Consider the following 13,241-nt stretch of genomic DNA (forward strand, 5'->3'; position numbering starts at 1 on the left):
AGCTCATCCAGCCTCTGGAATGCCCTCTGCAGGCCAGTGTCCCACTGCTGCTTGGCCCCCCCGGTCCCTCCTGGTGCCCAATTATCTGGGGTGCTGTCCCCTGGCCATACACCCCTCAGTCTCAGGGTCTCCCCTTCCTGGGAAACCCCCACCCACTATCCCCACCTCACTTCAGTCATAGGCTACTGCCAGTCACCAACTAGCCCCCGCTCCCTGGGGCAGACTGCAGTATAAGCCACTCATCATAGGCAAGGTTGGATTTGGACCTGCTGCCTCTGCCTAGCCTTGGGCTGTCCCCAGCAACCCCAGTACCTGTTTGGTTTTCTACTAGGCTGTAGCCTGGGGTGTTTCCAGGCCAGAGCTCCCTTGGCCTTCCTCCAGCCCTGCTCCACTCCAGGTACCTTCTCTAGCTCTCCAGCAGCCAGGCCCATCTCCCTCTACAGCTAAAGGGGACTTTGTCAGCTCCTGGCTTCCCTGGCCTTTATAGGGCCAGCTGGGTCTGTTTGGGGACATGGCCACAGCTGAGGTTGCCTCCCCAATCAGCCCAGCCTAAGGCTCCCAGCCTCAGCCCTCTCCAAGGGCTGGCTTTTAACCCTTTCAGGCTGGGAGCAGGTGACCACCCCGCTACACCAACATTTCAGTTTAAACACAACACTGGATTAGTTTGATTAAAAACTGAAACTTGTTTATTGAACAACAAAGAGGGAGATTTTAAGTGGGTACAAGTACAAGGCATTAAATCCAGAAATAGTTACAAGAGAAATAAAGAGAAAACACTTTCAGGTGCTAAAACTTACCAAACTAGACTTGGGTCATGATAAAATCCTTACCACATGTTCCCAGATAAAGGGCTGACCAACTCCTCAGGTCAGGTCCTTTCCCTAAAGACAAAGGGCTAGTTTGGTGAAAGAGAGATGATTTGGGGTGGCTTTGCCCCTCACTTTTATAGTCTAGTCACCTGCTGAAATGTCTGTTCCTGAGGGTTACTCCTAGATAAAGTTCATTCCAGGTGTGAAGATGGAAATCTGGAGTCTCATAATGAAGGAGATTCCATGGTGTTGTTTGCTACAATGCAGATTAATCTGTTGCTGCCTCCATCCCAGACACCTGACCAGTGATTGCTATTCAACTTTGGTGACACCTCACTAGAGGCATAGGCTTGTCCTTTGTCTTTGAAAAACAGGTCTCCCTCCTCCCCAGACTTGTGTGGTAACCACATTCCAGTCATAATTACAGTTGTTATTAATAACTTTACATATATTTCCCCATGATATAGAGTCATAGAATATCAGGGTTGGAAGGGATCTCAGGAGGTCATCTAGTCCAACCCCCTGTTCAAAGCAGGACCAATCCCCAGACAGATTTTTACCCCAGTTCCCTAAATAATTGACCAGTGAGTGATTACTTTTCAAATGAGACCTCACAAGGCATATTCTGTACACAAATTATTACAATGATGTGGACAGTGTGAATACAGGGGTGCATTCCATCACAGGCCTACATTATGAAGCCTGGAAAGGCTCAGTTTCAAATCCACTGAATTACCAGTCCTCTAACAGTGTTTGATTTGTTTGCCTTAGGCCCTGAGAGTTTCCAGTGGTAGAAACCAAGATCTTTCTGTAGTCCTTTTGGATGTCAAGGTATTGGAGCTTTAACCTCCCACTGATTAAGGGCTGAAATAGATATTGCAGAGTGTGACTCTCAAGCCAGTGTAAATTAGAAGCAGCTGAACTTTGGTTTCTTTTTCTTTAAAAGAGGTGGTCATTCAGAACTGCCCAGATATTTGGAATGGTAGTGTTTGTGCCAGTAGAGACACATTAGTGCGGGTAAAGGTCCACATTTCCAAGATAAATACAGTTTTATAACCTGGATATTGACACCACCACTATGGAGTGTGTGTTATGTAGTTTAGGCTGGGATTTTCTAAGGAGCCTAAGGAAGTTGGGTACCTAGATCCCAATGGATTTCAATGGGAACTAGGTACCTAACTCCCTTAAACTTCTGGAAAACTAGGACATATTGCACTAGCACTTAGGAGCACCAAGCATAGACCAGAACTCCGCTGTGCTCAATGCTGTACAAACACAGAACAAAAAGAGAGTCCCTGCCTCAAGAAATTTACAATCTAAATAACAAATTCTCCCCCTTGTTGGCAGTCTCAGCAGAGAATCCAAGGACTCAATGGGCCATGGAGACTGAGGGCACATCTACACTACCCACTGGATTGGCAGGTAGTTATGGATCTATCGGGGATCGATTTATTGCGTCTAGTGTAGATGCGATAAAATCGATCCCTGATCACTCTGCCGTTGACTCCTGAACTCCACCGGGGCAAGAGGCAGAAGCGGAGTCGACAGGGGACCAGCAGCGGTCAACTCGATGCCATCCTCACGGCCAGGTAAATTGACCTAAGATATGTCGACTGCATATCTTAGGTCGACCCCCCACTAGTGTAAACCTAGCCTGAGCTCCTCTCATCTTTACACAGAGGAGCATCCAGGTCAGAGCTGAGGCCCAATGGTTCAGGGCAGTGTATGTTGGGTAACCTGGCCCTGGCACTGCACTGGATGTGGGATAAACAGAGAGCTCAAGGCTCTCAGGCCCCTTGTCCATTCCAGCTGCAGGAGGGGGATCTCTGAACAGCCTGAGGAGTGTCTGGGGAGCAGCTGCCTGGGACTGGGAAAGGAACGTCAGCTGTGGTAGGAAAGCAGCAGTGACTGGATATGCTGTTGGAAAAGCAGCTATTTGCACAGGCTACTCTCCAATTGGATACAGTGAGGGAGCCATTTTACTACATAGTGAGTTGAAACATTGATGCAGCTTTGCATTGTGAACTGGTTACATTTAAAAGTCTAAAATCCAATTGTAAGAGAGAAAAGAGGAAAAAAGAAAAAGTTTTGACAAAAATGTTTATTCCATCCCTACAAGGGATGTTCAAAAATCCCCCAGTCCCTACAGCTAGGATAAGCCATGCAGATCAGGGCTGTGTGGGCTCACAGAGCAGAGACACTGGGGAATCTGTTCTGTACAGGAGGGGATTAAAGTTCTTTTCAGTCCTCCGCCCATACACTGAAAGTTGTTCCTCTTTCCTCAATGAATGAGAAACCTAGTGCCCTAAGTGACCATTTCACTTTTTTCTATTTTTCTTTCACCAGGAAGCCCCTTGGCTGCTTCTTCACTTCCATTGAGCTTTTAGGCTGGATCCTGCAAGCGGATGAGCATGGGCAGACTTCTGGATATGTGGGGGTCCACTGACTTCAGCAGGGCGCTTCATGGGGCAGATGTGAAGTCCAAACCCAGCTTCAGGGGCTTTGTTTCTTGTTTGATTCCTGAGCCCCTTGCCAGAATACTTGTGTTTTTTGGGCACACAGAGAAGGCATGTACTTTCAAACAGCATGGCTTTATTTCAGATTTATTTATAATTCAAGAGGATGAACCAAGAAAGAACCATAATAAAGTCTCGCTAAGAGAAATGCACTGAATTTCTTAGGTAGCAATTTGCCCCAGATTAAACACAAAATGGCAGCTGTTCTCCAGCAGGAAGTAGGGTTCTAGACATTTCAATAAGGAGCACAGAGGAAACAAAAATGCTTCACAAACACCAGAGGTCTCAGAATGTTATATAGGCCATGTCTAATAACTCATGGAGCAACTCCCCTTCCATCCATTCATGACTGCCTGGATTCCCCTCCCTCCACCATTAGCATCTCTGTGGCAGTGGCAGCAGCCCCTCACATGGAGAAGAAATACTAAGAAAGCATTTGATATATACTTTAACATCTTTTAATGCAATTTAGCATCTGTATCCTGGTCATTCCTTCCCAACCCTCCTCCCCCAGGAGAGATGGGCATTGGCAGAGTCCCTGCAGCTTGAGGAACTAAGAAAGCATTCAGTATACATCTTAACTTATTTTTAATACTATTTAGGAGTGGGCCCCAGTCCCATGTGATCAGACCGTTCTCTGTAGAGCAATTTGAGCAATGCATCCCAGTAATGCCCTCGTTATCAGCATATTGACATGAAGGCATGTTCCCCAGTGATGTGTGGATCACAGACAAAGGAAGGTAGCAAAACCATTGAAGAAAATTCAAAAATTTGAATTGGAATAGTAAGGTGGGAAAAAACAACAAACACACACATCAGCATATATGTAATTACTGTAAGAAAATGTAGTGCCCAATCTCCACAAATTCTGAGAGCACTTTAAGGCAGAAGCATAGGTGCCTCAGGGACTTCAGTGGCAGAAATGTAGGGATGTTAGGCACCTCCAGAGTTAGGATGCAGTTTAGCAAGTTTTCTGAGGATCTCAGTGGCTTCTGAGTTTTGGATTTAGGCACCTAAAGTGGGAGTTAGGGGCTCAAGTCCTTGTGTGGATCTGGGCCCAAGGAATCAATTTCCATGAAATGAACCAATATACACAATTGGAAATCTTATTGATGGTGAAACTGTCAATCTCACTCTCACCATCATTTGTTATTTCCTTTTCTTTCCATGCATTTCCCACCTGATTGTTTTCTCTAGAAATAATGTAATATCCCTGTTTATTTCTCTGCCTTATCAAATCTCATTAATTTACGGTTCTCCTCTGAGTCTCCATTTTTCACTCTTGCTGCATCCTCAGCTCTCTAATAGTTTTGTTTAGCTTGCTTTTATTATTATTCTTTCACCATGATTTTTCTTTTGCCTCTTGGCCAGCCTGCCCTGTCATGTTCTCTTCTCACCCCACAGCCAGCTCCAATCTCCCGCCCTGTGCCTGCCCACCATATCAGCTTCCCCAGTGGCCTCAAAGTTACTCTCCTCAGTCTCCACATTGCCCTCTCTGAGTCTTTCTCTCCATGTCTCTGACCCTGCAGTCACTTAAGTCCTCCAGTTGCATGGAGTATGGAGGCAAACAGAATAGACAATACCCTGCTTGTGTATCCTCTTGACACTCTGCTATCTCTGGTTTTGACAGTGCAGGAGCCCATTGAGATATCTGAGACATCTTACAAGTGCGTCACAGAAACTCTGTGCAGGACTAGACTGAGCACTAAGGCTCTCTTTGTCCCTATCTTTCTATGGTTTTACACAAGAACTTGCTGACTTGGTTTAGGGACCTCAGTGCAGGAGAGGGATCATGACAGAATCCTGAGCGGAAAGAGGTACCTCGCTCTGGCTTTCTGTCAGCATGTAAGGCCTAGGTAAATGGGAGTTAGGCACTTAAACACCTTTGAGAAACTGGGTCCTAAGTCCCACCTCTTGCCTCTGCATTTCACTCCTGGCTAGCTTAGGCATCTCCCCACCCCCCATAGTGGGGTCTGGGAAACTCTTTCTAAGGTGCCTAACTCTCTCCATATGATGCATGGGATTCCTGGGTGCCTTACTCAGGGCTGAGAATTACACTAGGCAGGGGTGCCTAGGAGTCAGGCACTATGAAGCCAAGGTACCTTTGTGACTCTGGCCCTGAGACCCATTTCACAGTTATAGTGAGGCTGCACAGTGTCAGGGGAACACGTCAGAGATATTGATCCCAATAGGAGATTCATCTTTTCTGGGACATTTCCCTACCCCCAGGCAGCTGTGATGCTTCTCCTTCACTCTCTGATGCAGCAGGGACCCTGGTCCCCCAGAGTGAGAGAGACAGAGGCAGGCTGGTTTGACATGAGCTGAGGCTTTGATTTTTCTATGTTCCTGCAGGAATGTGAGAGTCCTCCAGGGTCACTGGCAGACCAGGATTCCAGAGGTGAGAAACCTGTTCAACGGGACCCCAGGAATGTTTTATTCCTTGTCTCAAGGACACAGTCTGAGCCAGGTTCCCTTCCCCTCAACACAGAAGAAAGGGCAGATTATTTCCCCAAAGAAACAAGCTGGTGGGAAAGTGAAGAAGGGAGTCTCATCCTCAACATTGAAAAATGTCACCTGCCCCCCTTCATAGTCCAGAGAAACCCAGATCCTACTGAAAATACTACTCAGAGACAAGAGAATCTCAGGGCAGGTGAGGGCTGCGTACTGACCCCTTTGCTTCCGTAAAGCCCAGACCCCCTCCTCAGGGTTAAGCAGGATCACTCCCTTCCTCCTCACAGACTCTCTGACAACACCCACAACCCAATATCCTTCACCCATTTCAGCCCTGAGTTTAGCAAACATGCCTCCCACAGCCTGCAGCTCCACCTCCCAGTAATGTTTCCCTGAGGTGAATCCTTCACAGCCCAACACACAGCGAGAAGAGTCAAATCTCTTGGGACTGCTGGGCACTTTCTGCCTTCTGTCTCCCCAAGTCACACTTTTCTGGTCCTCAGACAAGACAAGGCAGGGATGAGCCGTGTCTGGATCCAGAGTCACATTTGCTGGGGACAGAGTGAATCAGAGCATTAGAAGCAAAACTCCGCTCTGGAGGAGGGTTTGATCATTCTTCAAGCTCTCAGGATGACATTTTAAAAGGTAGTCAGGTGCCTTTTTATGGGAGTTAGGTGTCAAATACCTTTAAAAATCTGGCCCTTACAACTACAGGGGCAGAATTAAGTGTGTCTGGGACCTGTTCAGTTAAGAGTGGTTTGGATTTTCCATCATTGGAATCTCTACATCAAGACTGCATATCTTTAAAAATAATATGTTGTAGCTCATACAGAAATTATGGGCTTGATGCAGGAATTGCTTGGTGAAATTGTCGAGCCTGTGTTATACTGGTGGTCGGATGATCATAAGGGTCTCTTTTGGCCTCCAAATCTATGGATCTATTAAAATATTTCTGTTTACTGGTGTCTAAGTGTGTGATACAGATCTCTCTCCTCTCTCTCTCTCTCTCTCTCTCACACACACACACACACAGCTTAGTTTGCAACATGTTACTCTACTTTTCAGTGGAGTTTGTAAAAGTTTGTCCTTTTTTGATTGGCATTAGTTACTTTAAATCAATGAAGGATTTTTCTCGCTCTTATTTTAAAGAAAATAGCCACATGAAAACTTACTCTTCTCATCTGGTCTCAGAGATTGAAATAATATTTTCCTCACTTTTGATGACAAAGTCTCTAAGAAGAGAAAAGGGTAAAACTTACTGTCATAGTGATGTTATAGGTTATAGTGCTATCCCTATTAGTTCTAATTTGGTTTCTAACTGAACTAAGAACTAAATCTGCATAAGCCAATCTCAAATCACCTTTGCAATATCTAGAGAGGGATCTGCATCAGTTCAACTAAAAACACACTTGTAGTTTAACTGCTGCAAGTTTTGTGTAGTGACTGTCTGAGCCTCACAACCACGTATTAACTATTGTCATTTCTGTTGTAGAGCTGTGGAAATTGGAGTACAGATCAAAATATTTCCATCAAAACTGTTTATTGACAGAAAAATGGGTTTCAAATTAAACAAAGTATTTTTTTCTCAAAATTCCCATTTTCCATTGAAAATATTAGCTTTTTGTTCAAAAGCTGAACACCCACAACCAGAAAATGTGTGTTTGGAAATTTGAGGGGCCTTATAGGAGTTGTAGCTTGATGTTGTATTTCATACCCTTCATGCTCCCATTGTCCTCTATGGTCAAGATAACCCGGCTGGACTACATCTACCATGATGCATCATGGCTATAGAATTCCTATTATGCACCTCACCAGCTCCACAAAAGACAGGACAGTTGTTTCATGGGAAATGACTGATCAGGGAGCTCAGCCCAAAGAAAAAATGGGGGCATGAGGTGCATGAACTACAGCTCCCAGGAGGCACTGCCACAGCTCAGGAGAATGCAGTTTAATGTGGAACTGAGCCCAAAATTAAATATTTTGATTCTAAAAGGTTGAAAGATTTCCTTTCAGTCAAAAATTTCCAAATGGCAAATTTTCAATTGACTGAAGACAAGTATAAACTAAAAATCTGACCAGTTCAAGGCCAGATAAATAAAAGCATTTACTAGGAGAGTGGTTTTGAAGGCCTGACCTTTGGAGCTCTTGCACATCTGCCGCTCCTGCTGACTGAAGCTCAGCCCTACAGATAGGAGGTGCCACATGCATAACTTGAGGCACACAACATTAGGCCACTTTTGAAAGGATCCCTGCTATATCCCAATGGAAGGCCATGGGAGGGGAGGCCATGTTGAAAGCATGAGCTATCGGGGGGGGGGGGGGGAAGATAACTGAGAGGAGTATTCTCTTCCCTTCCTCATATCTCCAGGATGGAAAAATCACAAGGGTGAGTATTTGAAAGCAAAAAAAAAAAAAAAAAAAATCTCATGTTTCCCCATAGACATGACCTGTGAGTGATCAGGTTACACTTACTAGAGATTACTTTTTTATATAAGAGCACAAGTTTCCATCAGTCATTTGATGGGCTAAACTAAGGGTTTTAGAGCTGGTGATCTACAGGAATGTTCACAATTAAGAGATGCTCATGAACTTTTGAAATTAGTCTTCAGTTAGGGTGACCAGATGTCCCGATTTTATAGGGACAGTCCCAATTTTTGGGTCTTTTTCTTATATAGGCTCCTATCACACCCCCGCCCCCATCCCGATTTTTCACAATTGCCGTCTGGTCACCCTATCTTCAGTAAACAATATGTAAGCCCTGGGCTCTAGATCTCAGCTAGGGGAGTCCAGTGAGCTATTTCTATTCTGGTCTCTAGTTTTTGCTACACAATGGCAAAAGAGAAAAACTCTGCAGATCTCTTCAACTTGGACGAACACCTTTGTTTTCAGGTGTCATATCAGGAATCCCTTGTCCAATTAATGGAGATATAAATTAATGGAGATATCCTATCTCCTAGAACTGGAAGGGACCTTGAAAGGTCATCGAGTCCAGCCCCCTGCCTTCACTAGCAGGACTCGATGACAGTTGTGTGCGTGCATGTGCAGGAGGGAATCTAACTAAGCCTCAGCAATACCCTACTAATAATGAAGCCAATGTGCCTTTAAGGACTCATCAAGGAAGCTCAATAGCAACCATTAATACAGGGTGATAACACTCACTGCAGATCAGCATATAAAAGCTAATTATGAACAAATAGGTCACATCCTCGTGCCTTCCAGTGCCAGAGGGGCACATCTAGATTTCACCTTCTAGATACCTTTACATTTCTTTAGAGTTTCCTTTAGAGCATTATTTTGTTGAAAAAGACTATTGAGTCTCTTTCCCAGCTCAGAAGTCATCTCCTCCAGCTTCTGGAACTTCCTCTTCTCGCACCTAGGGAAGAGTTAAACATTTTCTGTAGTGACGAATGTATGGATATTTCATGCTGGTGAAAGTTGCTGTGTTAAGGGTCCCAGAGTTTCAATTTCTCTGTGTCTCAACCTCAGAAGGCACAGCACAGGCAATGGTTATTCAAGCTTCCCCACAGTGGTTCATTAATATGATTCAACCCTGACATGGGGACACCAGTTGTAGGAATAGGAAGTCTCAATGGTGAGATCACACCTTGGCCTCCAAGCTCTGATGACCAATGCATTCCAAAAATGTATCATGGTTTCTGGGTTGTGCCCAATAAGAACTGAACAAAGATCCCTCTTCTATCTACTCTCCACTTCACTAAAATCTCCAGAAAATGTCAAGTGGCAAAGATCACTACTGACTGAGCCAGGATTGTAACCTGTGATCTAGAGGTGAAAGACCTATATTCCATCCCCAGCATCCTGAGGCAGCTAGGCCCTTAGGGTTGTAAATTACTAATTAATATTTTCCTTCTGACAGGATGGATAATTCCAGCAACTTGTGTGAAAGGACATCTGCCCAGCATGAATCATAGAATATCAGGGTTGGAAGGGACCTCAGGAGGTCATCTAGTCCAACCCCCACGACCACTCCCTAGACAGATTTTTGCACCAGATCCCTAAATGGCCCCCTCAGGGATTGAACTCACAACCCTAGGTTTAGCAGGCCAATGTGCAAACCACTGACCTATCCCTCCCCCTGAAGTTCCACATGGGGAGATCTGTACCTGAAGTGTGACCCTGTCCCACTGCTATACAGTTGGTTTGGGGAGATGTGGCTTTAACATGGTTAAGTGAAGTGTGATTGGGAATGAGAAGGAGCCACATACCTGCTCAAGGTGTTTCTGATATCCTAAAGGGGAAAGAGAGAAAAGGGAGCTCAGTCCCACACATCACACATTGGAAACAACTCCTAATCTCATAGGAACTCACTCTGCCTTTTTTTTTTTTTTTTTTTTTTTTTTTTGAGAGTTCCATTTGGCTACTTCACAAATTCAGACACATTTATATCAGGGATCCTAGTGCAGGAGCCCTCCCTTCCCAGCACAGGTATCTGGGGTGTCTTTCACACAGTCTCACCTGCAGGAATTCACTTGCTGGCTGTTGATGCTTCCCCTCCAGCTCACTGATCAGCATATCCAGGTAGGGGAGCTCCTCAGAGAGTTGGATAACATTGTCATTCTGACTTTTCACAATCTCTGTGTCCAGCTCTGCCAGCCGGGCCAGCAGGAGTCGCTCTTGTTCCTCCAGATACTGGTGCAGTTGCTCAAATTCACACACAATACTTCCCTTCATAGTGTTGGTTAGTTTCTGTAATAAAGAAATACAAACAGGGAAAGAACAGGCCAGGGACATAGGGAAAATCAGCGGGAGATGTCATAAATCCCTGGGTGTGAAGAGGAAGGAGTTTTTACAACCCCTACAACCACTGTGGTCACTAGGGGGACATTTTTCCCTTTAGCTCCCTGTAGTGGGGTAGTCCAGAGGGGGCTGTGGCCGGAGAAAGCAGCTTTTAGGCTGAGCTGATTGGGGGAAGTGGCTGCAGCTGCAGCAACACCCAAAACAGACTCAGCTGGCCCTATAAAGGCCAGGGCAGCCAGTGACTCAAGAGTCTCTCTCTGAGTGCAGAGAGAGAAGGGCCTGGCTGCAGCAAGCTAGAGACCGCATACCTGAGTGGAGCAGGGCTGGGGATAGGCTGAGGAGCTGGAGGAGCTCCAGCCTGGATAGCCCCAGGCTGTGGCCTAGAGAAGGCCAAGGGGTACTGGGGGTTGCAGAGGGCAGCCCAGGGCTAGGCCAAGGCAGCAGGTCCAAACCCCCCTTACCAGTGATGAGTGGCCTATACTGCAGTCTGCTGCAGGGAGTGGGGGCTAGTTGGTGACTGGCAGTGGCCTAGTGCTGAGGCAAGGTGGGGATAGTAAGTGGGGGATTCCCTTGGAAGGGGAGACCTAGCATGTGGGTACTGCCAGGGTGCAGCACCCATAGCAAGGGGCATCGGGGTCCTGGGAGGGACACGGGAGCCCAGAAGAAGAGGACAGGTAGATCACCAGCCTGCGTAGGGTGCTCCAGAGGCTGGAGAGCTAATTCCCTAGATGACCAGCAGGAGGTGCTATGGGGGTGAGTCGCACCTGCTTACACTCCCATTTCACCCCTAGTCTTTCTTCAAGAGAGGTTTTGATATTGGATGTGACTAGGTTTCCTTGTTACCAATGCCTTGTGGCAACAGAGTCAATCAAACACACAGAGCCAAATATACACTTTAGAGAAACAAACAGCTTGTATACGCTCACACAGAGACACAAAGGGTGAAAGAAACTAATAGCCAGAGGCCTAAGTGTATTAGCAATACTGCCAACACAAAGTGTGTAAAAGCCATGAGCCAGACCCCTCAAAATTCATGGGATTGTCTTAAATATCTCAAGGTTTTTCAGGGCAGGGGAGTTCCCTTCAGGTTTTTATCTTTTTTCGTTCACATTTCCAAGCTTGTCTCCATAACTACAAGATGCAGGGGTTTACTTCTAAAAACAAATCAATAAAATAACACACACACACACACACCGAGCTTCTCACAAACTCACAGGATTCCCAGAGCTGAACCTTCAAGAAAAACACCAAATAAATCACAAAAGTTGGCAACACTACAAAATCTGATTAACAAAGGAGAGAGAGTGAACTCTCAGGGGGTAGGGGCAACACACAAATTAGACACTAACCCCTTCTTACATCCCAATTGCTGGTGAAGAGGAAAGAGCTGGGATTCTAACTGGGTTCCGTTGTCTTTTGTATCAATTGCCAGCTATGAGGTGTCAGATTAATTTGATGAACCTCCCCTGGTTGCTGAAAGAAACACACACACACTCTCACTCTCTCTCTCTCCATTCCATCCAATCCCAGAGACCTCTGGTTATATGAAGGTTGTTGTGGGTACTGGTGGTGGAGGAATCAGTTCTCAGCTCCCCTATCCACCCCTAAGGTTTATTAGCTGCTGTAAGGCAGGCAACTCTGAGGTACTCTCTCTAGCCTCTGTTTTCATGTCATCCTCCCTACCAAATAGCTCCAGTGCTGCCCTTGGTGCTGCTAACAGCTTTGCCAACAAGAGGCAGATTGAAATAGGTGTGAGTTTTGTCAAGGTGGCTGTTTCCCACAGGGTGAGGAATGGTAGAAGTTATACTTTGTTGTAGTGGAGTAAAGTTCTGAGCAGCAGCTGAGGCACAAGAGATGGCTATCTGCAGACTCAGGCACAGCATCGTGTCAGCTACACTTGGTCCTAAGGGATAGAAACTAGAGCTGCGGGGGAAATGAACATTTCTTTCCCCATTAAATATACCATTTTGTTAAGACCAAAATGTTTCATGGAAATGTACAGGTTTGACAAAAAATTGAAGGGAGGGTTTCTCAGTTCCAGAGTTGAAGGGAAGAGGGAGAGCAAAAGACCCCAAGCCCACCCCAGAATAGCCAATACTCCAGTGGTTAGGGCACTTATCTGGGTCAAGTCCTTGCCCTGGCTGATTCAAAGCAGGGCCTGGTCTCTCACTCTGTTACTTCATGAAAACTTTTGAAAGGCTCATTTTCATTCCAAAGGAAAATGGAGACCAATTCTGAAACTGCATACTTTTTTCCCCACAAAATTTAATTCTTGTTTTTTGGCCAGCTCTGGCCCCCTCCCACAGGCCCAAATCCTGCAAATAGACACATATGGACAGGCACACAGAGCCTCATTGCCTTCCTTAGAGCTGTGGGTGGTGTAAGGGTCCACCCATACTGAGTTCATTGCAGGATCAGAGCTGTACAGAGTAGCACATGGCTGCTACTGCAAAAATTTATTCTAGTCTGTACAAGTCACTGTAGCATCTGAGTACCTTGCAATCAGAGGCACCGACTTTCTAATGTGCCAGGGGGTGCTCAACCCCTGCTCCGCTCCAGGCTCAGTCTCCACTCCACCCTTTCCCCCAAGGCCCCACACCCGCCCTGCCTCTTCCCATCCCATTCTGCCCTCTCCCCCTGCTCCTCCCCCCCCCCAGCACCTCCTGCATGCCACGGAACAGCTGATCACGATGGGCAGGAGGCACTG

General features: G+C 46.1%; 1 protein-coding gene and 1 long non-coding RNA gene across 3 annotated transcripts in view; one reads left to right on the top strand and one right to left on the bottom strand.

The window, feature by feature from the left end:
• Positions 1 to 6,735, top strand: part of LOC135974469 (uncharacterized) — a 25,139-nt gene extending 18,404 nt beyond the window's left edge. Inside the window, exons 2-4 of one of the 2 annotated variants that reach the window (XR_010591728.1) lie at positions 2,157 to 2,398; positions 3,156 to 3,376; positions 5,678 to 6,735. This is a non-coding gene — a long non-coding RNA (uncharacterized LOC135974469). Of the gene's footprint in view, positions 1 to 2,156; positions 2,399 to 3,155 lie in introns of both variants that reach the window. The other variant, XR_010591727.1, reaches the window with a different exon arrangement.
• LOC101938974 (E3 ubiquitin-protein ligase TRIM7-like) lies at positions 5,771 to 10,646 on the bottom strand. The gene is made up of 5 exons (XM_065562599.1): positions 10,253 to 10,646; positions 10,003 to 10,025; positions 9,034 to 9,149; positions 6,949 to 7,008; positions 5,771 to 6,327 (listed from the first exon to the last, which is right to left on the bottom strand). Exons 1-5 carry the CDS (start codon positions 10,526 to 10,528, stop codon positions 5,771 to 5,773), a joined length of 1,032 nt encoding a protein of 343 aa, XP_065418671.1. The 5' UTR covers positions 10,529 to 10,646.
• Positions 10,647 to 13,241: the final 2,595 nt, after the last annotated feature.

The sequence above is a fragment of the Chrysemys picta genome, chromosome 12, assembly GCF_011386835.1.
Source record: "Chrysemys picta bellii isolate R12L10 chromosome 12, ASM1138683v2, whole genome shotgun sequence".
Classification (NCBI taxonomy): Eukaryota; Metazoa; Chordata; order Testudines; family Emydidae; genus Chrysemys; species Chrysemys picta.